The sequence below is a fragment of the Humulus lupulus genome, chromosome 2 (assembly GCF_963169125.1).
Source record: "Humulus lupulus chromosome 2, drHumLupu1.1, whole genome shotgun sequence".
NCBI classification, from domain to species: domain Eukaryota; kingdom Viridiplantae; phylum Streptophyta; class Magnoliopsida; order Rosales; family Cannabaceae; genus Humulus; species Humulus lupulus.
This window is the reverse complement of record NC_084794.1, coordinates 46,472,655-46,496,821: the sequence shown is the minus strand read 5'-3', so window position 1 is coordinate 46,496,821 and position 24,167 is coordinate 46,472,655. Positions and strand designations below refer to the sequence as shown.

Sequence of the window (24,167 nt, the reverse complement as noted above, 5' to 3'; positions counted from 1 at the left end):
CATCTAACCCTCTTCTTCTTCGCATTACTTTCTTCATTCAGAGTAATCATTTAAAATACTTTGGTAAATACGAGTATTGCAAAAATCTGTACCGAATTATAACAAATATTGTATATATATATATTTTTAAATAATTTGTTAATTTTGAAAATATGTATATGCATTTTAGAATTAATTTTTGTATGATTTGCATCAATAAATATGATTTTAACTAACTTTAATTAATTAAATAGATTGTTGTATTGTAACTATGCATGTGACTGCATAGCAAACTGTGAACAAAATAAGCATATTTGGAATAATTTTCATATATAGTTCATAGAACATTTTTGCCACACAAAATAGATTTGGAGACAAAACTATAGAATGCTAAAGTTTGAAGAAAAAAAATTGATATTTGTCCTTTAATTATCAACTTTTTAATATATTTTATTTATGAAAATAAAAATGTATAATAAAAGAGAGATAGAGAGCTTTTCAGTAGAGGAGAGAGAGAAATTATTAAAAAAACTAATTTGACTAAGTTAATATTGTAGCTAGATTTAAGTACTATTCAGTATTCACTATGTAAGATAAAAAGCAATAATAATATCTACGGAGGTGTTTTTTTTAGACTTTTTCTTAGCTATTTTAGCTATTCTATACGAGGGCTCTTAGTTAGAAAAATTACTTATAAAGTTTCAAACATTATTCTTTCTTTCAAAAGCAGATTATTATTAACAGAAAATTATTGTCTATAGCTACTATAGTTTAATTAATTAAGATTGGTGTTACTATAATAAATGATCAAAAGAGACTGAATATATAAGTTTAAGGGACCAAAAATAAAGGATGATTAATTCAATATTTCTCAATGCTATTTACATTTCGATCTGGGGAATTAATCTTATAAAGCCCCATAAACAAACTGAGTAAATAAATATACACTAAAATTAATTAACTCAAAACTACTATAAATTATTATAATTAGTCATGCCAGCACAGAAGAATGACAACGCATCTCCTGATAATGTAAAGCCTTCCTTTCTGTTGCTTAAGATAGCCACCAAGCCTTCTGCATGGGTCTTTCCTTTTGGATTGCTCGGCTGCCATGGCTACACTACTGTTCATCATCTTCATTATGTGTTGAAATAGATTGTAGAAGTAGTGTTTGGCTTGTGAGAAAATGAAGGAAACTAAGAGAGAAAAAATATAGTTGTTGGGTTTGGGTTAGAACCTGGAGCGATAGAGAGAGACAAAATTATACAATAAGAGACTGAGAGAGAGTTGAGTTTGAATATGATATGAAAGTGTGGCAGAAGGGGTTTATATAAATAGAGGTGAGAGTGGTCCATGCCAGTGCTAAGCTTTCAAACAAAATATATATAAACACATATATATTATCAGGCCCCCTCCTCCTCCATCCACCACATCATCATGGATATATTACGATGCGCATATATCTATAAATATATATATATATATATATAGAGGACAATTCAACCCCAAAAAAAGAATCTTATAATATATATGTATATATATAGATCTTTAGTATTATACAAGAGAGAGGAGGGACTAGGAAGTATCATTGGCTTTTTACTATGCTGTGTACTAGAAGACAGAATGATTATTATTACATATAGTAACTAATAAAGTATCATTATTTAGTATAAACTCAACTTCGACTTTATATTAGTGTTAACATATTATATTATGTGAGACAAGAGAGCTTAAAAGTGGTACGTGTACTTAGTTTGTGATATAATGAAATTTAATATATATATAAATATAGTGCTTTTTATTTGATTTTATTTTTCATTTTTACTCTAACTGCCACGTCATCCTTTAAACAAGTAGAAGCATTTATTTGGCGGAGCAACTACCAAGGCTATTGTCGGCCATATATAATCAAGAAATTGAGGAATTAAGGAAATAAAAAAAAACAAATAGTTAGAAGAGATTCGGGAAATTGAAAAATTGAAAATTGAGAATTAGAAATTGGGTTGCCATGTCTCTTTATTGTAGAGTATCTTTAAGACATTGTTCAACCATTATTATTAAATAAATAAATAGTGTTAAATTATAGTATTTTAAGTAGAATTATAAAATAAATTAATATATATGTACATATGCTTAAGTATAATATTAGTAAGCATGGTATATATTATTCTCTTGATAATTGAATGGATGTTACTAGTAATTGATTTAGTTTGTAGATAAGGCGATAATCTGATATCTGAAACAGCCAATTGGAGGCCAATTGTGTCAGAAAGTTTGGATTATTTGGCACATATTTTTTCTCTCCTAATTACAATGGATAATGTAGGATTACGAGTTTTCTTTGACTAAACAAAATGGATATATATATATATATAAGGTATATCTTAAATATAACAATAAAAAAATTATGGATATTATAACGCTTCTACATTTATATTTCATATATATGGACACTAGATAGATACGCAAAAAAGATTGCATTGTCGATGCTTGCAAATTTTAATATGATATAACTCTGTACAAAACCAATCATATTGCTATTGGATGTTTCACGTACATACATGAATTAATGGAAAATTAACTCTAATAAATTAAATATTAATGTACAAATTATATTATTACTACATAGAGTGACAATACGGCTTTGCTAGCTGTACTCAGATTAGTTAATTAGTATATATTATACTGTGAATGTTTAATATTAATGAAGCTCAAAACTCAAGGCTAGCTCACAATTAATAAAATCTGAATAACTTGTTTATATATATACCCAACAAAAGCTGAAGCTAATTAATTCACTGTTTTAGCCTAAACCCCTAAACTAAAGCATAATCAAACATGTTTTGTCTCGTGCTCCTCAAGAATCATGTAAAACGTCAACTGAACCAGACATGAACCTGGTCTTTCCTCATTTCATTACAAGGGAAGAAAGCTAATTAATTAAACACACACTAATACTACTTACTAATATATATATTTGATCTAACAATTAATTAATTTATAACTAAGTAATTAATTAATTTATAACTAAGTCAATAACTAATATTTATTAATTAAGTGAATTGATTGGTTCGAAATTCGGACCTTAAATTTAATTAGTATGTAGTTTCCTTTCCACACAAATTAGTTACATATCGACTCGAGATTTTGTATGTCATTTCCAATTAAACTATAGCTATTTTCTTCCAAATTTAATTGACTACAAATATATTTATATTTATATACCTACCCAGAGAAAAAATGATATCCGAGAGTCTTTTCTAATCATGGGGTTCGACCCATCAAAGCTAGCAAATTACGATCACAAAAAATTTCCAAGGATATCAAAACCATTTAGTAGTAGTAGTAGTCTCATGAAAATGTTATGTTATTAGTTTAGATAAAAACGAATCTGTAAAAAACGACACAGTTTGATTAATTTTACATATAGCACAAAGACATGGTTGCGTGAATAGCTCGTGTGAGGCATGGCTGCTGCCTTTCCTATACTAAACACAACAATATATAACCAATATTTTTGGCACTCGTGTTCTTTCTTGTGGGAGCCTCTTGTCTACATGTTCCATCATCATAATTTTTCTTAATTCATAAAATATAAATATTTAATTTTAATTATATATACATACGGTTAATAATATCAATGTATATATATATATATATTTGCATTATGCTTGGAACTGGATGATGATATCATATCTTTGTCTTGAGTTAATCAAAGATTGTGTTTGTCCGTATATTATACTCCAAGGTTGTACGGTTCATTGTATTAAGCTGTGGTCTTGAATGGATATTCCAATGATGAAATCCGAATTAGGAATTGTGTTTTCTCTAATTAATTATTTAATCCATAATTAATACTATAATATATGTGTACGGGTTTTGCAAGAGATTCTTCTTATATGGTGTGATGTGTATGAATTTGGTTCGCTTCATGCATGAAGTAATTATAAGTAAATGTTAATACAGTTCTATTTTTTTTAATGCATTTCTCTAATGATGTGTTTTTTTGGGTTTGTGAAGCTGTACTTGAATGTACCAAATCCTTAGAAGAAATTGTGAGTGTTCTGTTATCTAAAGATTTGTGCCCCTCATAACACTCTTTTTCCTGATGCATTAACTTGCTATAACTATGTTCAACAGGAAAGAACATGCTATTTTTGCAATAATATTTTAAAAAAAAAATGTAATAATAGATTGATATTTGGGCCTGCTAGCTGCAAAAACTAAATTATATGGGCTTGTTATGCTTTCAACTTCCGTGGAGTTATCCTCGTGCTATAGGGCCTTGTTTAAGCCCACTTTGAATTCTCTTCTAGTGCCATGCAACAATCATATGAATATGGGATTTTTTTTAAAATAACTAATTTTTATTTTAGGGAAATTTTCATATATATACATATAATACAAATTAATTACAAAAATATACTAAAATTTTTTATTTACATATATGACGTGTCACATCGGTGCCTACATACCGAAATTCAAACTTATTCATACTTGAATTTAAAAAAAAAAGGAAAAAATCTCATTTCTCGTATTTTTTCAGTTTTTTTTTTGGTTCATAAAAGAAATTTTTTTGTTACTTACAATATCAATATACCAATTGATTACTTTTTCATAAAAAAAAATAGTTTTTAAACTATATTATTTAAAATATTATTATTTAGTATACCACATAATAATTTTAAAATATAAAATTAATATATACTTTTTAATCAAAAGAAACTAAAATGTTATTTTTTATTCCGGTTATCTTCTTCCTCGACGGCAGAAAAACCCATGGACATGTTTGACATTGTTTTCTTTATTTTGTTTTTAAAATTGTGTTTTCAGAAATGAGAACATAAAACAATTTTTGTAGTTTTAAAAAAACAACAGGTGTTTGGTTAATGTTTTTTAAAAATAATCTTTTAGTTTTATTTAAAAAAAATCTTAAATAAAAATTTAATAAATATATTTACAAAGAGAATTTTTTTAAAAAAGTTTGTAATAAATAAAGAGATAAAGTAATGTAAAATAAAAAGTGATGAAAAATAAGGAGAGAGAAAGTAAAGAAAGAAAATTTGAGGAAGAAAATTTGAGAAGAAAGAAATTGATGCAAAAAAAATAGAAAAAGTAATGAAAGAGAAAATGGCGAGTTAGAAAAAATAAGGAGAGAGAAATGATGATATATGAAGTGATGAGATATAAAATGATGAGATAATAAGTGATGAAAGAAAAAATAAGGAGATAAAAAGTGATGTAAGAGAAAGTGAGGAGAGAAAAAATGATGTGAGATAATAATAATTAAAAATATTATGTAAGAAAAAAAATTGACAAATTTTTTTTTAGAACAACTAAAAACAACATTTTGTTGTTATCAAAATTTTCTGTTTTTTGCAACTTTGTTTTTAAAAATTGTTTTTTGAAAACAATGTCAAACAACCATACTTGTTTTCAGAAAACAGTTTTTAAGTTTTAAAAACAAAAATCAATTTTTTTAGTTAAGGAGCCAAACACCCTCTATATTTCCCACATATTAAAATGACTACTCTTAAATATTAGGTTGTCATTGTTTTATTTTAGTATACTATATAGTTACTTTTTTAAATATATATAATACATGATTTGGTCACCCCATATTTTTTACATGTAAATTATAGAGGTATATGATTAACTAAGTAAAAAAAAAAACTTTCAAGTCAATTTAAAAGCATAGTAAATAATGTACATTTTTGTGACTATTTGATTTAACTTTTATTTAATTAAATTAAAAAGCAACTATAAAGTTACTTTTCATACATAATATAAACCAATTAACCAAATTTAAAATATAAGCTTGGAGTTAAAACTAAAATAAAGTATTTTGTGAAAAGATAACTAATCAATATCTAACTGGTATTTATAAGCAACAAAATAGTAACTTTTGATTTCGGTGATGGCGAGAAAATATATGCTTTTAACATATCAAAATGATTATCTTAAAGAGTATGTCGCGTTGTACCACTTTTGAGCCCAAACGATCAACGGTGTGGTCAAATTTTTTTTTTTTGAAGTTATGGAAAAGAGAGAATTAAATTATTATTTTAGTGTTGACAATTCTTATATGAGTATGTATTATTTTTATGGGTTTATACATTTTTGGACCATGTATTTTTTCTCATTATTTGTTTGGACCCTGTGTTTTGACAAATTACTTTTTAGACCTTATAGTTTGTAAAATGGTTAAAATAGAACCCTAAACTCAATTTTGATGAAGAAAAAATTGAATATAATAACACAGTTTTTAAGCAGAATGATTTTATTTTTGTTCTGAATTGTTAGTTTGATAAATTATTTATGATTTTAGTTGAGAAAACATTGACCAAAATCGGGTTTAGGGTTCTATTTTAACTATTTTACAAAATATAAGGTCTAAAAAATAATTTATCAAAACGTAGAGTCCAAATAGGTAATGAGAAAAAACACAGGGTCCAAAAAAGTATAAACCTTATTTTTATATGCATTATAAAAAAAAAATTATTTTTGTAATTAAAATTTTTGAAGTTAAATTTGTAAATAAAATCATTTATAGATTGTGATATGTAATTTTCTCCTTATTTTATTTTTTCAATTTTACGGTGCTAATTATTTTTTAAAAGTATATATATATATATATAAATTAATTTTATGGCTTGTTTGGAACAATTGATGTTTCAATTTTTCTAAGAAGCTGTTGATATTTTAATTTTTTGAGAAAATAATTGATGTTTCATCAAAAGAAAAAAAATACTAAACCTCATATGAGTACTACATCAACCAAAATGGATCTATAAAAAACATAACAGCAACTGAAAAGAGAAACATCAACCAAAATTTATCATTATGTAAATAATATATATATACTAAGAAATATTGGTCCATAAATCATTGCAACCAAAATACATTAAAATTTTTCTATAATAATAATGTTGGGACTAACATATTTAATTATTAGGAGAACTTAATATAATTATGTCTATAATATAATGTAAATATATATATTTAAATCTAAATTAAATAATAATTGATATAACATGTCAAATTCAATATATAATTATTAAAACGAAAATGATATAAATATTTAGCTACAATGTACATATCAATATAATGTCGAAAATATATAAAGTTAATTTACAAATCTAAATTGATAATTAATTTTATCGTGAATTTTTAGTATATATAAGACAATTATTACTACATAGAAGCATATTTTCTAAAAGCGGAATCAATAAATATTATAACTTATTACAATATGAAATTTATTTTTATTTATAACTGATCCCAAATTGTGACGAAAACATTTTATGACTTATTTCATTATAGAGTAACACTTTATTGTTTTACTGTATCTAGAATATATACAATATATCTACAAGATAAATCATATATTGACTAAATGAAACTAAAATCTTTTAAACATATATCAAAATCTCAACGTTACTATTTGAGGTTTTATTGTATTTATTTCTAAGAATACGGAGGAGCAACTTGAATTGATTCACCAATCTGCTTTCTAGATGTAAACAACTGCAAGTTTATGAAATGGATGGATTTATAGAACACCAGACCAAATGGTTGCAAATAGTCAATTCTCATGTTTCATTTTTGTAGACATTTAAAAAAGCGTAATACAAAAATTGTTTGTTCCATTTTTTTTATAATTACTTTCCATTATGCGAAATAATATGTCAAAAAAAACTTTTTCTAATATAAGAAATTGAAAGTCTCTAGCATGAAATCTGTTGTGAAAAAATGCACATTATTATTGTAATTTATTGTTTAAATTTTGATTTCCGCATTATTAAGAATTTTTTGAAAACTAGTTTCCAACTCTATCATATAAAATAATATAATTTATCTCCCGACGAAAAAGTCCCTCGGCTTAGTGACATACTATTTTAGAATTTCCCTTAATAGTAGTGGATAATTTAAAAGAAACTTTTTTTAATTTAGTTTTTAAAAGAAAGGGATGAGAAGGAGACACGTAATGAGAAAATTTGGCGGTTGAGAAGGGAATTTGTAAGTCGCTTCTCTTCTCTTCTCCGAGGCACAGTTGAAGTTGAAGTGTGCTCTCTTAGTCCGAGTCTCAGAACTACCAAAACCTTTTAAAATGGCGATAAGAGCAGCACCAATGGCTAGTGGAATCTTTCTAAGCTCCGACCCACCATTCTTCCGACGGATCAACAGTCGTCACTGCTTTCTCTCCCTCCACTCACCTCCTCGTCCTCACCACCGTAACCCCACCCGCTCCACTCCCAACACCGCCCTCTTCATCCACCTAGAACCCGTTGGCCTTGGCCTTGGGCCCACCTCTCGCCGCCATTCTCAGCTCTTATCCACTGTCCCTAAAGCCGCCGATTCAACTCAACCCTCTTCTGTCTCGTCCTCCGCCGATAAAACCATTATTCCCGACGACCAATTCTCCCTCGCCAAGGTATTCATTTTTTTCTCTGTTATTTTTCATGTAAATATAATATATAATTCACGGCTGCAGAAGATTGAGTAGTGTTTTTGGTTCTTGCAGGTTTCATTTGGTGTAATCGGTCTAAGTCTTGGAGTTTCACTCTTGGGGTATATTATTTTTCGTCTTTTACTGTGTTTTTTTGGTTATATGTATGAATACATATTAATTATAATGTTTTACTGCAACAATATACATAGGTATGGTTTTGGAGCATATTTCAATATCCTTCCAGGGTCAGAATGGTCTGCCATCATGCTCACATATGGGTTTCCTCTTGCAATTATTGGCATGGCTCTCAAGGTAATGGCTTCATTTTTTTCTTTAATTGTGGGCTTTGATAATCCACTCATTGTGTCAATTTGTTTTTAGCTAATAATATCAATTGAGATAAGAAATCAACAAAATTTTGCTTACATTTAAACTCAATAAATTAACTATTTTAGGGTATGCCAATAATGTGAAGATAATAGAGGAAAGTAAAAAGAAAGCTGACATACGGAATGAATTGAGAAAGAGACATATTTTGCTTTGGAATGGTCTGTTTAGGCCAAAAACAGTAATGCCTTTTAACTTTGTGTTGCAGTACGCAGAACTCAAACCAGTTCCATGCCTGACTTATTCAAATGCTCTACAATTGAGGGACACATCAGCTACTCCAATACTTAAACAGGTACTTTTGTTGAAGTCTTTGTAAGCTTAATTTACAATAATGATTCTGCATATTTTCTGGATCATTTGGTTTTTGTTTGAAAATTTTCAAGCTAACTATTTAGTTCCCTTTTTTAAGTAAACTAGTCCTTCGAGTTCTGTTTTACCCAAATGCCTGTACTGGCCTTTGCCATCGTCAATTGGTTTCAGTCTGTCTTTTTGTAGAGGATGCAGTGTAAACAGTGAAAGGCTCTAGTCTAGTACGTTGGCCTTATCATAGAATACATTTGCACTTTTCTGTGGAAATGCTGCTTTAGATATATATATATATAAAAAAAACCCTTTGCTCGTTGGAATATCTTCCTGAATTTATCTATTATACCTGGTCTCCGTCCATGGAAAGCATATGTACCTTTGGCCGTTGGTGGTGCAAATTAAAGTTTTCCATAAAAAAGGGGAATAAGTAAATAAGGACCTTATTCTTGTGGACTACTTAAAACTATACTTTTCTCAGGTATACGGGTCCGTCACTTTATCATTGTCTTTCCTGATATAATATATATATATTTATATATATTTATACGTGTGTGTATTTAAATTTAAAATTTTTGTTGTTCAGTGAGGTGGAAGAATCATTATTTCAATTCCTTAAAACTCATTTTCCATTTGGAGGATACCATAGCGAATCTCAATTAACATGTTTCCCAGGAATGTTGGACATATACATTGTTGTGCTGAATTATTAATTGCTTCTTCAGCTTCACATACTTAAAGCATGCTATGCTCTGTGTTTTTAGTGCCGTTACTAATAGACTGACCTACTACATCTTGTTCCTCATGGAAGATGTCTCTTATACTGGATAATTTTTCCAATGCATTAGGTGAGGAATGATGTAATCAGATACCGCTATGGGGATGAGCAGCATTTGGAGGAGGCATTGAAACGGATATTCCAGTATGGTCTGGTATATTTTCCAATATTCTGATGCTCCTTTTTTTAGGGTGGTCGTAGGAATTAATTTGGGCTGCCTGCTGTGCATTAATCTAGCAAAGTGTGAAAGCCATATTTAGCAGATAAATAATAGATAAAATAAAACCATGCATCGATAATTGGATTGGACGGACAATAATTGAATTATTCTTGCAATATCAATACTTAAATACACCAGTGTCTTTCTTCTGGTGTGATTATGTCCAATTGTGAAAACTGTGGAACCCCCCTATTGGCTAATTGACAGAGTGGAAATTGTTTGAGTTGGTCCACATATAACAGTAATGCATGAACAAGAAAAAAATTCCATAAAGTACATTACTTATATATAGTGAATGTATGTTTAGGAAAAGCTTTGGGTCATCTTTCAACTTTGCATTCCTGTTGGTTGCTCTGCTTGGAGCATCTTCCTTTTAGCACATAGAATAGTATGTGTGACTTTATCCAGTGTTTGGACCTTAGGGAATGAATTACAGAAGCATAAATTTATAGAAAATAATCTGATGTATATTTTGTTTAAAAAATAAGAGAGAAAATACTTTATTTAATCATTTTAGTTTAGCACTGTCTTCATTTTTTTTAAAGTTTTTTAATTAAGAAGAGCCAATATCGCTGACAAATACATTGCAATAGTCCTTGCATTTTGTTCTTGTAACCCAAGAGGAGTAGCTCAAATGGTTAGGTAGAGTCCCTCTTGGGCACCTAAATAGCAATTGCTATAGTCTCCAAATACTGCAGGGTTAGGTAGGGGAGCCTAGTTTTTTATTATTTATTTTATTTAATTTTTGAAGTTGTTCTTTTTTTGGTCTTTGTTAGAAAAATTACTTGCTCGGCTGGATAGTCGCTAAAGAGCTCCAGAAATATAGTATCGCTTCCCCACTCACTCAGAAAAGTGTGCTCACTTTTTCTATGTACACATTCCACTTTTCAGGGTGGAGGAATTCCACGAAGAAGTGCTCCAACTCTGCAAATGATTCGTGAAGAAGTATGTTTCTCATACATGAATTTAATTTCAATAGAAAGTTCATTTACTCACTCTTCATCTAATGCGTGGTAACTTGAGTTGTCAAGTAATGCACGTAGCTTATATTTTTCATCTGTTGTTGCAAATGGAAAATGAGCTTCACTGTATCATCACATGCAAGAACAAATTGATAACTATAAAAGACTGTATTGCACAAAAAAAAAAGGCAGTATCCTTTACAACTTGTTGCAGGGCGTTCTGATATGACTACCAGGGTCTGTACTTATATTATCTGGGTTATGTCGACAAAAACTTTGCCCTGCTGAATTGTCAATTATCCATCTGTTACTTGTACCAGGTCTCGGAAGATGGTAAATACTGTTTAGTGCTAGTGTTTGAGGCAAAAGCTTTGCAGTTGTCAGATTTTGAACGCAGACAGGTAGAACTATACATTAGTATAAGCCTAAAAGCATTCTTATTAATTTATCATTCTCTTTTGATGATAATTACTTTGGCATAATCTCAATTTTTTTTAAATCAGTATGATATTGATGCTTGAACATTCTTCCAGGCTAAATTCACTTCATTTTTCGGACCGGGGATTACAGCTGAAATCGGTGAGTTTATTCTTTAACTACTTTACTAAGTTGAAATATTTCATAGAGAGCATGCGTGCACGTGTAGACATTAGTCTAGAAATTATTTACCGATCAGTTTCTTGGAGTAATGCTTGTGATGAACTATTATTGGGTGCAGCAAAGGGAGAGGGGGATCTATATGAAGTACGGCTTATCTCCAATGCTAACACCAGCACATCGCCTTCTTAACATGTATCATTCGTTGTTTGTTTTCATTCTCTATACAAGCTTAAGTAACCTATAGTTACTTGTAAAATTTCCGATTGAGTTGAAAAAAAATCACAATAAATTTTATATAAATATTGAAGAGATAACAACCCGCAAAAGTTCAAAAATATTGACTCTATGGTTAAGGCCTTGTTTGGGAAAATGTTTTTCACAAATTTGATTAGATATTTTTTCTGTAGATATTTATAGTTGTAAATTTTAAAAAGTTATATTACATTTAAGTTTTAATTTTTCTAGAAAAAGAATTCTTAATTTATTTATTCAATCCAAACATGGGAAAATAGCATACTTTGGATTTCATTTTTTTTTTCCTCTTAAAATCTAAAGTACAAACAATGCCTTAGTGTTTTGAATATTGCCCTGGTTTGAACTTCAAACTATGGACAATATCATGGAAATTGGAAAGAGCGGTGTAAGTCTGCTTGTGAGCTATACCACAGGAACAAAATTATAACTAGAGTTTAGGGAACATGTAGTTTACGATGCTCACATTGTTTCTAATGAAATGGCGATTTTATAATAATGTTGATTGAGATTGACTCTGTATAACTCACCCTATCCATAACAAGGGAAAAATAAAGAATTTGAGATTGCTAGAAAAATAAAGAGCTTGTTAGATATTGATATTCAAATTTTGTTTTCTCTGAAAAATAATTAGGGGGTGCTTGGTATTGTCTTAAAAGAACGGTTTTGAAAATAGAGTTAAAAGAGATGAAGTATCAACTGCGATTCCTTGGTACTTTGAGACAGTGCTGAAGAGGTTCAGTTTGCTTGGCTTTTAGTTTGAAATTTTAACAGACTATTTCTGTGGTCATTGGAAGGTGAGATAAGATGGATTACTTTCATAACAAACAGTAAACCAAATGTGAAAAAAAAACATGTACTTTGAAAAGGCTAAATATAGTTCTAACAAATATTATCTCTCGAGGAAGAACAGGTTCTGATAACAGTTCATTAATTGTAGTGAGAGGTTACTTGTAGTAGAGTGCCAAAACATCTCTCTCTCTTAAATGGGCTCCACCAAAACCAGCTAATGCTACGTACAAATCTCGTAAAGCCGCTGTCATTGTTAAGCCAATTGTTTTTTTTTCCTTCATATATATTGATCCTTGGCAAAGTTTAAACATACATTCCAAAATGGTGAAGGTGTGGTGAGTGAGGGAGAGTTTGAAAGAGTGAGCTAACAATTAAAAGCATGCACGTGAATTCAAAGCTGTCGGGCCAAGTTTTCACCACAAGAAGAATAAAACATAAAGATCAGTGGGCGCTACTGCCTCAGAAGAAAGTCAGAAAAAACCAACAATCATAGACCCCATAGTCCTCCATGATTGTTCTCCATTTTCTTTTTTTCCACCTATCATGAACTCTTTTTTTTTTCCACTAGCTAGCTAATATCTAATCTAGCTAGCCGAGCAAGATTCTTGGTTAAGATATGAGAGAGAATAAGAGGAGAGAATCTTTGTAGCCCTTGTTTTAGCACCCTTTTAGATTATTAGAAAGAAAGAACTTGCTTCTCAATTTGTGTTTATCTCTTTTCCTTTTACTCATCCACGACCATGACAAGCAACCCCCAATATGCCTGCTCTTTTGCTTATCTTTTTCCTTTGTCTTTTCCTCTTCTTCTCGTCTCACTTCTTCTTCTTCCTCTCTTGTTTCTTTCACTTTCACATTCACCTGCACTCCATGCATGCTCACATCAATATATGCATATGTAATGATATCATTAATATCATGACATTAAATTTAAGCATAAGGTTTTGGTTTTTAATGATGGACTTGTCTATGAATTTCAGCAAAAATTAACATAAATAAGGAAACTTCTATAGATGAACACAACATAAGAAGAACAAAAAAACAATGGTGCTAAGGTTTTAATTACAAGGACGCTTTTTGTTATTATATTATCCAAACAGACAACTCCTCACCTTTCTCAAAAATTCAGATTTTAGGAACCTGAAGTAAATGAAGGAAGAGAGTCCAAGGTTCAAAATTCCACCTTATCTTATCCTACTACAATCCAAGAATGGTTAAAGTAGACGTAAAAGATGTAATGTCCATAACTTTGTCACTTTCTTGTAATAACTATCAGTCACACATGTGTGTGCGCGCGCATATATATATATATATATATATATTGTATAAAAGATATACACATTCTCCTAAAAATGCAGTACGAAAATTACATACTATTTATTAGAATATCAATGAACAGTATCAAGGCACGCGCCTTTATAAGATTCGAAAAAACGATGCAACAAGAACTATGTATGCGAAAATACAATCATCTTCTGTGATGAGCCCTGAAACACATGACCATCTTTTCCAAAAAGAAGAAAGAAAGTATTGACATGGCTTTTTCATAGAGAGAACCTCGAGAAAGCTAAAGTGGAAAAAAAAAGAAGTGAAAGTGACCTCATTATAGCATTTTTTGGTCACAGAATCTTTGGTGGGCTTGTGTAAAACAAAAACAATGGAGCAAGCAAAACTCTAATAAGAGGTAAAGCAAAAGTAGGATCCAATTATCAAAGGTGGTTTAATTAAAGTAATTGATTTGAAGAATGGAGAATGTGCTCTACTACATATGCTTGTTATGTGACTCTCCCTAAATGCTTCTTTTTACAGGAAAAAATGTCACTCTAGTATGAAACCAAGACTAATAAATAAGGCTGTGAGTGTGTGACTGCCGTAACTAGAAGAACCACTTTGGTATATGAGTCCCCCTTGGGGCCACACACACCTAGGAATGCATGACCATGGGGTCATGTTATAGGACTCTCTCTCTCCACCCTTTCTGATTGTCTCATCCCAAGAAAGGAAATCCTGCTCTAGTAACTTTCTCAGGGTAAGAAGCTTTTTACATAGACAGAAGGTTGGTGACATATTTGTTAACAATAAATTACTTTTCTTTTCCTTTTTTGAATTGTCGATCAATGTATTATGTCCAAGCACTTGGCTACTTAATTTACTATGAGAAAAAGAAGTCCTAGAGGATAAGGCATTGAGAAGAGGATTGGATTAACAACGCTTTTTGTGTGCTTATTGTTAATGATGTGACATTACATAATCATGAACATAGACATTGAAATGAATATTTGAACTTCTAAATCCAATGTAAACATATGGAAAACACTGCAAAAAAAACAAAAAAAAAACATACCAGTTCTTCTGGTTTTACTTTGGCATTTGAATTGGGAAAATCTCCTCCTCCTTCAATCCCAAAACGTTTTAACGATCTCTCTGTAATGGGTGGGGTTGAAGCAGGGCTAAGGCTGCTCGAACTAAGGTCTGGTGGGGTGCTTTGAGTGCCCACATCCCTAGTCATGGCTTCCATTTTCTTTTCTGTATAGAGAAAAAAAAAATCAAACACAAGAAAGAAAAACATTGTCTGAATTTGCAAGTGTGGAAAGAGCTAAGGTAACCTGGAATAGGAAACTGATGAAGTGTATCTTCTAAGGCAGTATTAGTATTAGAAGGCCTTGTTTGGATATGCCGAGAGAATGAAGAAGAAGAAGAGTAAATGAGAGGAGCTGACATTGTTATTCTACTTGTTACGTTACGAAAGGATCTTCCACTGAGTGTTTTTGCAGACAAACACTCCATTGGAAACTCCCCTGAAAGAGGGTTACATATGTATTTCTCTGCTTCATTCCACTTCGAATTTAAAGCAAACCCATCTGGGGATAAGCAGTCCCAACAGTTATAAGCAGCTGACCTTGCCTGCAAAGCTGCAATCAATAAAAACAACAAACACCCTTTTCATTTCACAATGTTCTGATAAACATTTTCATGATCATTCATTATGACAGTTAATAAAGAAAACTTTCTTGTGTTTTTATGGCAAAAAAAGAGAGTTCATTTTTGAAACAGAAGAAAAGTACTGAAAGCAGAAACTCTTTACCTTGGATTGCTGTGGTGAATGAATATGTAGATGGGTCTATTTCATCTGCCACAAAAGTTGGAAGAAATTAGCTCAATAGTGAATTTTCTAAACTGGGTTATGATTGAAACAGAGAAAAAAGAAAAAAAGTTTACCTCTTAAGGAGTAACCAGGGGAAGAGGCTGTGCTGGAAATGGTTATGTTTGATCTAAAAGACTTGGTATCTTCCCTAAAACTTCTTATAAATGAAGCAGAATATCTCCTTGAATTGGTATTTTCGCGGCTAATTCTAGCTTTGAGACCCCATTCTCTCAAGTTGAACTCTCCTTCTTCTGGTCTCTTGAAGCCATGTTGAGGTGAATGGTCCATGGTGAAGAAAAGAAGCTCATGCAGAATAGAAGAGAGAAATCTAAAAAATTCTTCTTCTTCTTCTTCTTCTTCTGCTTTTCTTCTCAATGTGGACTTGTGTGTTGGTTTAGTTTTAAATGAGTATCTAAATTCTGCAATAACTTCAGATGCCACATCGGTAAATTGTGTTTGGCGGTTTGCTTTGCTTTTGTTCCTTTTCACTTTAATATGCCCAAGATAAGAAAGACAAGAAAATGTACAGTGATCTAAATAGGGGTTAATTTTTTTTTTAAAAGAAATACTTGTTAAAGTTTATGTTTTGGTTGGTTAATGATTGTAGTTGGAAGTTTGGAACAAGGGTTGGTGTTTTTTTATTTTTAATTTTATATTCAAAATTTCCATAGAAATCAAATTATAGTAGTATAATAATAAAAGATTGTGCACGTAAAGAAATCATATATACTGAGATTAAAAAAATTATCAATCTATGAAATACACTCTCTCACCACACATGCATAGAGACAAAACAACATACGTGTACTATCCTAAAAGTGACAAAATCATCAATAACAATAACAACACATGATATCAACCTAGGTTGCACCTATGTAACCGCAAAGCTAGTATTAGGATGAACATGTATGCATATATTCTCAATTACAACTTCAATTATCTAACAAGTAACAAGTACTGTTTTTTTTTTAATTTAATGTTAGAGTTTTCGACATGTTTTTATTTTATTTTTTGCATTAAATAATTTATTGAACATAATTATAGTGTATTATAACAAGGAAGAAAAAGGAAACTCCTCCCAACAAATTTGCTGTCCACCGAAAAGTATGCATAAGTATTCTAATATTGGAAAATTGAATATTAAACTCAAAATATTTTCTAGTAATAATTCGAAATTAGTGAGAAACAAGGATCATCCAAGTATAGTATTGACCACTAAGAAAAAGTTAAATTTAACAGCAAAATCTGATTCGTCCTAAATTTTTAAAAAGTAGTAATTAACTTTGTATTATTAAAGTTTTAATAATATATATATATTTATCATTTTACTAATTGAATCCGTCCAAAATTTACAGTATAGCCTTTGAATTTATTAATAACTAACATGCAAGTCTCCTAAAAAAGTACTATAGTTATCAAAATTTTGAAAATTAGAGTTAGTTGCTTACTAAATCAAATTTAATGACTTTATTATATATAAAAAAATTAAGAATCATTTTACTAATTTGCAAAAACTTTAAAATGCAATTATATGCTAGCTAATAATCCTAAATTTGATGATGTAGAAACTTTATAATTGTGATTTATCCCTAAAGAAAGCAATAGCATTAACAAGGTATAGTTTTTCAATTAATTGGTGAAAGAAGGCTAATTAGTGAATAGTATAAATAACGATATGATTTGTGGGTCAGCAATTTGTTGTAGGACTCTCAATCCCAAATGGTACGATGTAATGATGTATAGTATAGTCGTTTGTTGTTGGAATGTGTTAATACATAGTCATATATGTCCCAACCCAACTTTCCCTTATCTTGTTTAATTAATTAATATAATATTTTGAGAGTGCCTCCCCCAAATCATAATGAACAAATGATCTATTTGTGGTTATTCATGAAATGACATGGTATTGTTAATATATTTAATGGTGCATGTGCATATGTTAGTGACCACTTGTCCTTTGACGACCTACTACACTCATAATCAATCGTATGTGTTGTCCAATATCAAGTTAGAAAATAAATGTTTAAAAATCTCAGATGGAGACAGTAAATGATGTCTCAAGCTAGAAAATACTCGGATATTTGAGGGAGTGACAAGAGTAGATGCTCCTATAAATACAGACCAATGAGTAAGAAACACTGATAAATGTACAAAATGTTTGACCTGAATCATGTATTAATTGTTCATACACTAATAAACTATAAGTTGAACATAATTATTGATTTGATAAAAATGTAGTTCAACATTTGCTTAATACCTTATTTACAGCAAGTTTAACAAATGAGCAATGCTAAATTTATGAGTATCCTATAAGTTTAACACAAGTGAAGATTTTGATATTTTACTGGGAAGCAGGAGCCACAAGATATACTAAAGAAAATATGTGTATTAAGTTTTGAACTGTCTTCAAAAAGTACAAAAAAAAAATTATTCTTGTGCTTTTGTTGGACTTATGGAGGTGTAAAGCCGAACCAAAACTTGCCACATGGGCATTGCCAACAGAAGTGAGGCCCATATGAATATAAGATTAGTCTGATTAAGAAGAAAAGGATATGGATTCTAACAAGTTGATCTATCAGATCTCAATGTTAAGTTGTTTTCAGTGTGGGTTGGATGGGAGAGAGAATTTTAAACGAACAAAATTGTGGATAGCAAGAAACTGGGGAAGGAAAGGAGGGGGGCTGGGCTAGGAGATTGTGTGTGGCAGTGCATTTGCATGTGATGGGGTTATTATCATCATCCTGTTGAAAGAGAAGTGTGTGCGTGTGTGGGACCCTACTCTAATGGGAGTAGGTGGCCCCCACTTCCTACAACCTCATCATGGCCGTTTATTTTGTCTGATCTGTATGCAATGTAGGTTTCATGAAAGGGAGAGCTTCTCTCTCTCCCCCCCTTGGGGTCCATCTGACTTCATTTATTCCCTGAAAGGTTTTCTTCCTTTTCTTTTAATCTCAAGGTAGTTTTTGTATCTTACACCGACGTGTATATACGATAACAACATTCTCAATCACTTGGAACGATTTTAAGTTGAGATGAAAAGAAATTGATCAAGCCTTATAATGTAGTATCAGTATTACTTCGCCAAAAGGTACCAGTCAAGGTATGAATCTTCAGATACATTTTGATGTTACAGCGGATGACTACTAACCCCCCAAGTTGTGTAGGAGAGACTAGCGTAGAGAGGCGAGTGTGAGTTACATACCATGCATGCAATGCATAATTATTTAGTCTCAATGTCAGAACAAACTTTGGGGCATTACTTTAAATAAACAGTGTCTAGCATGTGGGGCAACTCAAAGCTATATATCTAAAATCCCAAGTGGTTGGTTATCAACTTTAGCTGAATTGCTGATTGGTCCCTCCAGCAGGAAGTTTAACCCAGGACTTCATACAAGGGGCAAGACATATGATGATGAAGAATCAACGGCCAAAAAGTTCATATTATATTTCATTCACCACAAAGTAGTCTTGGATTCAGATTGTACGGCTGAGTTGTTCAACTCTGACTGCACCACTCCATGATGATAAGTATCCAATTGGTCCTCTCCTGATTCTATTACCTGAAATGTAATAAGGGTAAAATGATCAAAACAATTTTATAGGATAGGCAATCTGTTGCCTATGGTGTACATCAAACCCTCATGAAGCTCATATTGTCCAATCCAAACCTTGAATATGCTTTTGTACATTATTAACACATACCTCCAAGAGCTCAGTGTACTTCCCAACGACTTCTTCACAACTAAATTTATGAAGAAACTGTAGCTCATGGACTTGACAACAAAATAGCACACAGAACCATTATAATCAGAGAACACGTGAAGGGAAACCTGAGAATAAAGACATAATGAGTCCAGTACAAAGTATATGATTGGTGGCACACTCATTCACGTTGACAAGAGGAATACTTACATTTTAAAAAGAACAGCAATCAAGGAACCTCTGTCAAACTGCCATAAACATCTAGTATGGCCTCATCTTAAGATTCTAAGATTAAAGGGAAAAAAAAAAATTAGCTCATGGCAGCTGAAATATATATCTAGAGGAAGGAAATATATAAACCCAAAGAAACATATTATATTAATCTTCTAACCATTGCAAAAGAACTGAAAGCTGAGCAACTTCAAGAAATTTCATATGCGTATAAACTACCTGTAAAACAGGGTGGAAAACACAGATGTCAGAAGGCACAAATGAAGAATGAAGCATATGTCAGAGATTAACTTTGATATTCTGCTAAATAAAGGAATGTTGTATGAAATTGAATTACTGTTCAAAACATTTGCCCCTAAATCAGTTTAAAACATCTAAATAAGAATGTTTACAGCAAGCTTTGGACATCAATTTTCAGTAAACATGATCATTACTAAATAATCTCATATTGTGTAGTATTATTAGTAGGCCTATAAAAATATTATTAAATATTTCCATGAAATAACAAACTTATAAATAAGCTCTCATTCCTATCTTCTTGTGGTGGCATTGGGCGAGGTTGGTAATTGATTAACAAGTAATCTAACTAATAGTTATAATTATGACTAGAAGTCCAACAACAAACATGAATGAAGAAGTAAATTTCGTTAAAGAATACTATATATTACCTTGTCCGAGAACCAAAGTAGAATTTGCAGCCAAAGGAATAACATCTTCAATCTTTTCACTAGAAAAAATTGCTCGTATAACTAGCAGAGAAGATGAAGATAAATAAGCTAAAGAAAAGTAGCAATAAGTAAACATGTCGGTTTCAAATGAATGTCGTTTAAAAAATAATACAATTCTGATTTATTAATTCAACTAGTTTAACTAGCAAACAATGGGACTACGAAAAAACCTGAGATTTGCATTAGCTTTTCCTCGTTCTCTGTCCTATCATTTTCATCAACCACGGTTTCCATGTCTGATGCTGCTATCATGTGCAAGGAATGGTATCCATCTGACACCCATATAGTTTGAGTTCCTGCAAAAAAGATTGCAAGCATCCTTTAGCAACAAAGGATGATGAGCAGTGGTATAATGAAAAATCGGCTCATAGTTGAAGCTAAGTCAAAAGGAATATACTAAAGATTCCAAATGTGACAACATGAAGAAACAACACAAAAACCATGCACAGTATTCCTCCCCCTGAGGAGCAAACTGGCTGGTTAACCAATTTTTGAGAAGACCTCCAGACATCGACCACTTAAATATTCACAAATTATTCATAAAAAAAGAAAGAAAGATTAATACTTATAGAAGAATCAGCAAGAACAGCCAGCCTTTGCACATTCATTACTCGAGGCAACCGTCGCATGTGACTGGCCATATCTAGTCCAGGTACATGGTTGGACCAGCACAAAAGGTGTAAATCTCCAGTTGAGTCCAAAATTATAAACTTTTTTAGAGACAATGCCTGAATTGAAATTGCCTTCACAGACATCTTCACCCTTGCACTTAATTCTTCAGCATCCTTGCCACTGAATGCCACAAAGCATGCACCAGGCTCACACGAGTCTTGTCTCAATCTAATAGCCCTCTGTTTTCCTGCAAGATCAAATACTTAATTAGCAAAAAGAAAAAAAAAACTAATTAGTTTCCTCACAAATCTCAAAACTAAAAATTTGATGTAAGCATCTTCAGCTAAAAAGGAAACGTGAATTGCATAGAGAGTACTAAAATACAATCTTTTATATCACAAACTTACACAGAATTAGAGTAACATATCTACCAATTGCAAATTTCTGAGTAACATATCTACCAATTGCAAATTTCAAATTCATATAAGAGAAGAGACAATCCCTGACTAAAGCTTTTTTTTTTCTAACAATTAGTAATTTACCATCTAGAGGCATCCTTATGAATTTAACCAAAGGATAGCGCCTTGCTTAATATGAGTATCACCCATGTCCTGGTCAAAAGAAATATCTAAGAAAGAGCTGTCAGAGGAAATTACAAGAAACTATAAAAAACTTTAGCAACTAGTTTGAAAAAGGTCAAGACTGGCAATTAATTTAAAACCAAATGATGGGGTACCAAGCTAAAATAGTTTTAAAGCCGATTGACAGATACATCACACAAGTGTGTTGACAGTATATTCTCTTTTTCTTTCTTTGTTCGTTTTTGCACCTTCCCTCAAAGCACAATGTTAAAATAAACTGCCTTCTTTCCTCCTTATCTATTATCCTAAAAGGCAAGAAATGATAAATTGCTGTGGCGTGCACTAAATACATTTAATGAAGGCAATTATGAGTATAAATGTCAAATTTAAGAGGCCCCACCGGTGTACCACAAGAACTCAAGTTATGCGACATGAAAATTCACCAATAACTATCCAAGAGCATTTCCATTTAACCCAAAGTAAACTACTATCCCATGAAAAAAGAATTTAAATAGTAATGTGATCGTATGATGATCAAACAACGCTCCATTACCCCATAAGAGTGTTGGCAGTTTTAGGGGTAGGCTGCGCTATGCAAACAACGAAATTGAAATACTGAATAAATATTATATACCAGTTCAAAAATTTTCACATAAATCTAGTACCTGAACAAAAACCATCCATTTAGTTGTATTCATTAAAAATTATAGAGGAAGAATACGTATGTTAGGTAAAAACTACGATTATTAGAGGTTAGTAGTACAATCCATATCGATTCTCGGGTACTGTGATTTAGATTCAAAGAAAAAATTTACGCGTTCTACTACATACCACCAACAAACTCTTACGGCATAATGATCAACAAATTACAATATACAGCATTTGCATTGGCAAAAGATTAAGACTGTAAATTTCCACTATCCAAGTCTCCAAATCAAGTTATAAATCGGCAAAAGATCAAGACTGCAAATTTCCACTATCCAAAGCCTACTAACTAAAGAATCAAGATATATATTGGCAAATGATCAAGGCTATAAATTTCCAGTATCCAAGCCTAACTAAAGAATCAAGATATACAAATCCTAATTCCTAACAACTAATTAAATTTAGACTACTTGCATGTAAAAAAAAAACTTCCAACACGGGTACTTACCAGATAAAAGATGCTTCTGCTTCCTCCCATCCAAATAACAATGACAAGTTATCTCCCAAGTCCCTTCAACAACGTCGCATTTGCCACACCGATCACCACGAACATCTGCTTGAACAACTCCATTTGGCAAGCCCAATTTGCGAACATTCGAATTCAACTGCGAACGCTTGGCCTTGCTATCCCGTCCTTTCAAGAGCTGCCTCAAATTGAAAGCCCTAACTCCGTTTTCCTCCCCTAAAATAAGCAATCCGAAGGAAACACTAATCGAAAAAAGGGGTTTACAGCACTCAATCCCGGCGCATCTCATTAATTTCACAGCGATCCCATCGCCATTATCATCACCCACCAGTTTCAACGCGAAAACCCAAACCTTTGAGCTCGAGGCCGAGTACATCGCCATGAAATTGACCGACCCAGCAAGCTTGATCGAAACCCCATGAACAGAATCAACCAAAACCCCCAATCTCTGATCAAATCGAAGATCCTTCTGATTGCAAACCACTCGGGCCCTAGAGAAAACCTTCTTTTGCCTCTGCAAAATATATAAACGAAGAAGGATACGAGACCCGCCGGCATAAGGACCCGAAACAACGAACACGACGCGGGAGTCAGATTCAGAGCCAGATTTCGAATTCGTGGAGTTAGGGTTTTTGAGGAGAACAAAAGCGGATGAGGAAGAAGGAGCAGGAACCAGGGTTTGAGGAGGAGGAAGGGAGGAGAGTTGGTGAAGAGGAGAAAGAGAAGGGTAGAGAGAAAAAGAGGAGTCGGAGTGCATGAGAGCTAGAGAGAGAGAGCTGGGTTCGAAGAGAATAGAGGATACGTGAGAAGAAGAGAGAGAAGGGTTAGGGAGGCTGAGCTTGGAAGCTTGAACAACAACCATTAGAGAGGAAAGAAACACCACGGCGACCACCGCCGCCGCCACCAACACCGCCGGCTGAGATTTGGTGTTGTCGTGTTTCTTGGTTTAGCATAGGCATTGACAGTATAGAAGAAGAAGAAGAAGGTACACGATCATTTAATATTTATTTGTTTTTATTTTTTAAAATATAAATTTGAGTTTTTTTTCTTTCCACTTTTGGGGATTGGGATTTGGGAGATCTAGTCAAAACCTATTTGGGATGTTTAGTTACACTATTTCTAACATTTTTTTTGGGCAATGAAACACTATTTCTAACATTATTCAATGATATAATAGATAAAAGTTTCATTTTAAATTGAGGAATTTATACTATATGAGAATTTCAATTTGTTAATGTTTGTATGATTTTTTTTAGTTTTTTTTTTAAATAT

The 24,167-nt window shown here is 31.7% G+C and overlaps 4 protein-coding genes across 6 annotated transcripts; 1 reads left to right on the top strand and 3 right to left on the bottom strand.

Annotated features, from left to right (window-relative positions):
• Window positions 1-809: 809 nt before the first annotated feature.
• LOC133817753 (small polypeptide DEVIL 3-like) lies at window positions 810-1,397 on the bottom strand. Its single transcript, XM_062250351.1, has one exon. It carries the CDS (start codon window positions 1,117-1,119, stop codon window positions 967-969), a length of 153 nt encoding a protein of 50 aa, XP_062106335.1. The 5' UTR covers window positions 1,120-1,397; the 3' UTR covers window positions 810-966.
• Window positions 1,398-7,970: 6,573 nt separating this feature from the next.
• Window positions 7,971-12,019, top strand: LOC133817751 (uncharacterized). 2 transcript variants are annotated; one of them, XM_062250349.1, is made up of 9 exons: window positions 7,976-8,413; window positions 8,504-8,550; window positions 8,641-8,743; window positions 9,027-9,113; window positions 9,973-10,056; window positions 11,014-11,067; window positions 11,405-11,485; window positions 11,618-11,663; window positions 11,803-12,019. In XM_062250349.1, the coding sequence occupies exons 1-9, from the start codon at window positions 8,090-8,092 to the stop codon at window positions 11,871-11,873; spliced, it is 897 nt and encodes a 298-aa protein (XP_062106333.1). In that variant the 5' UTR covers window positions 7,976-8,089; the 3' UTR covers window positions 11,874-12,019. The 2 variants fall into 2 exon arrangements, 1 of the variants encoding a protein (XP_062106333.1); XR_009885708.1 differs by lacking the exon at window positions 11,803-12,019 and having other exon boundaries at window positions 7,971-8,413; window positions 10,899-11,067; window positions 11,618-11,660.
• Window positions 12,020-12,778: 759 nt separating this feature from the next.
• LOC133817752 (uncharacterized) lies at window positions 12,779-16,339 on the bottom strand. Its single transcript, XM_062250350.1, has 5 exons — window positions 15,945-16,339; window positions 15,811-15,855; window positions 15,332-15,637; window positions 15,070-15,251; window positions 12,779-13,586 (listed from the first exon to the last, which is right to left on the bottom strand). The coding sequence occupies exons 1-5, from the start codon at window positions 16,156-16,158 to the stop codon at window positions 13,386-13,388; spliced, it is 948 nt and encodes a 315-aa protein (XP_062106334.1). The 5' UTR covers window positions 16,159-16,339; the 3' UTR covers window positions 12,779-13,385.
• A 2,574-nt stretch (window positions 16,340-18,913) lies between these two features.
• Window positions 18,914-23,944, bottom strand: LOC133817750 (uncharacterized). Of its 2 annotated transcripts, none has more exons than XM_062250347.1 (8): window positions 22,878-23,944; window positions 21,097-21,405; window positions 20,702-20,827; window positions 20,472-20,552; window positions 19,964-20,022; window positions 19,783-19,857; window positions 19,573-19,700; window positions 18,914-19,430 (listed from the first exon to the last, which is right to left on the bottom strand). In XM_062250347.1, the coding sequence occupies exons 1-5, from the start codon at window positions 23,755-23,757 to the stop codon at window positions 19,994-19,996; spliced, it is 1,425 nt and encodes a 474-aa protein (XP_062106331.1). In that variant the 5' UTR covers window positions 23,758-23,944; the 3' UTR covers window positions 18,914-19,430; window positions 19,573-19,700; window positions 19,783-19,857; window positions 19,964-19,993. The 2 variants fall into 2 exon arrangements, with proteins under 2 accessions (XP_062106331.1, XP_062106332.1); XM_062250348.1 differs by having other exon boundaries at window positions 21,097-21,390; window positions 22,878-23,932.
• Between the last annotated feature and the right edge of the window lie 223 nt (window positions 23,945-24,167).

Bases quoted from the DNA above. Each gene is read 5' to 3' on its own strand.
- LOC133817753 (XM_062250351.1), bottom strand. From the start codon at position 1,119: ATGAAGATGATGAACAGTAGTGTAGCCATGGCAGCCGAGCAATCCAAA.
- LOC133817751 (XM_062250349.1), top strand. From the start codon at position 8,090: ATGGCGATAAGAGCAGCACCAATGGCTAGTGGAATCTTTCTAAGCTCC. The intron at 8,414-8,503 runs GTATTCATTTTT...TGGTTCTTGCAG, and splicing joins ACCAATTCTCCCTCGCCAAG to GTTTCATTTGGTGTAATCGG. The intron at 9,114-9,972 runs GTACTTTTGTTG...CCAATGCATTAG, and splicing joins CTACTCCAATACTTAAACAG to GTGAGGAATGATGTAATCAG.
- LOC133817752 (XM_062250350.1), bottom strand. From the start codon at position 16,158: ATGGACCATTCACCTCAACATGGCTTCAAGAGACCAGAAGAAGGAGAG. The intron at 15,856-15,944 runs GTAAACTTTTTT...CTTTTGTGGCAG, and splicing joins CCCTGGTTACTCCTTAAGAG to ATGAAATAGACCCATCTACA. The intron at 15,252-15,331 runs GTTACCTTAGCT...TTCTCTATACAG, and splicing joins TCATCAGTTTCCTATTCCAG to AAAAGAAAATGGAAGCCATG.
- LOC133817750 (XM_062250347.1), bottom strand. From the start codon at position 23,757: ATGGTTGTTGTTCAAGCTTCCAAGCTCAGCCTCCCTAACCCTTCTCTC. The intron at 21,406-22,877 runs GTAAGTACCCGT...TTGCTAATTAAG, and splicing joins GCAGAAGCATCTTTTATCTG to TATTTGATCTTGCAGGAAAA. The intron at 20,553-20,701 runs GTTTTTTCGTAG...CTTCTCTGCTAG, and splicing joins AAAGCTAATGCAAATCTCAG to TTATACGAGCAATTTTTTCT.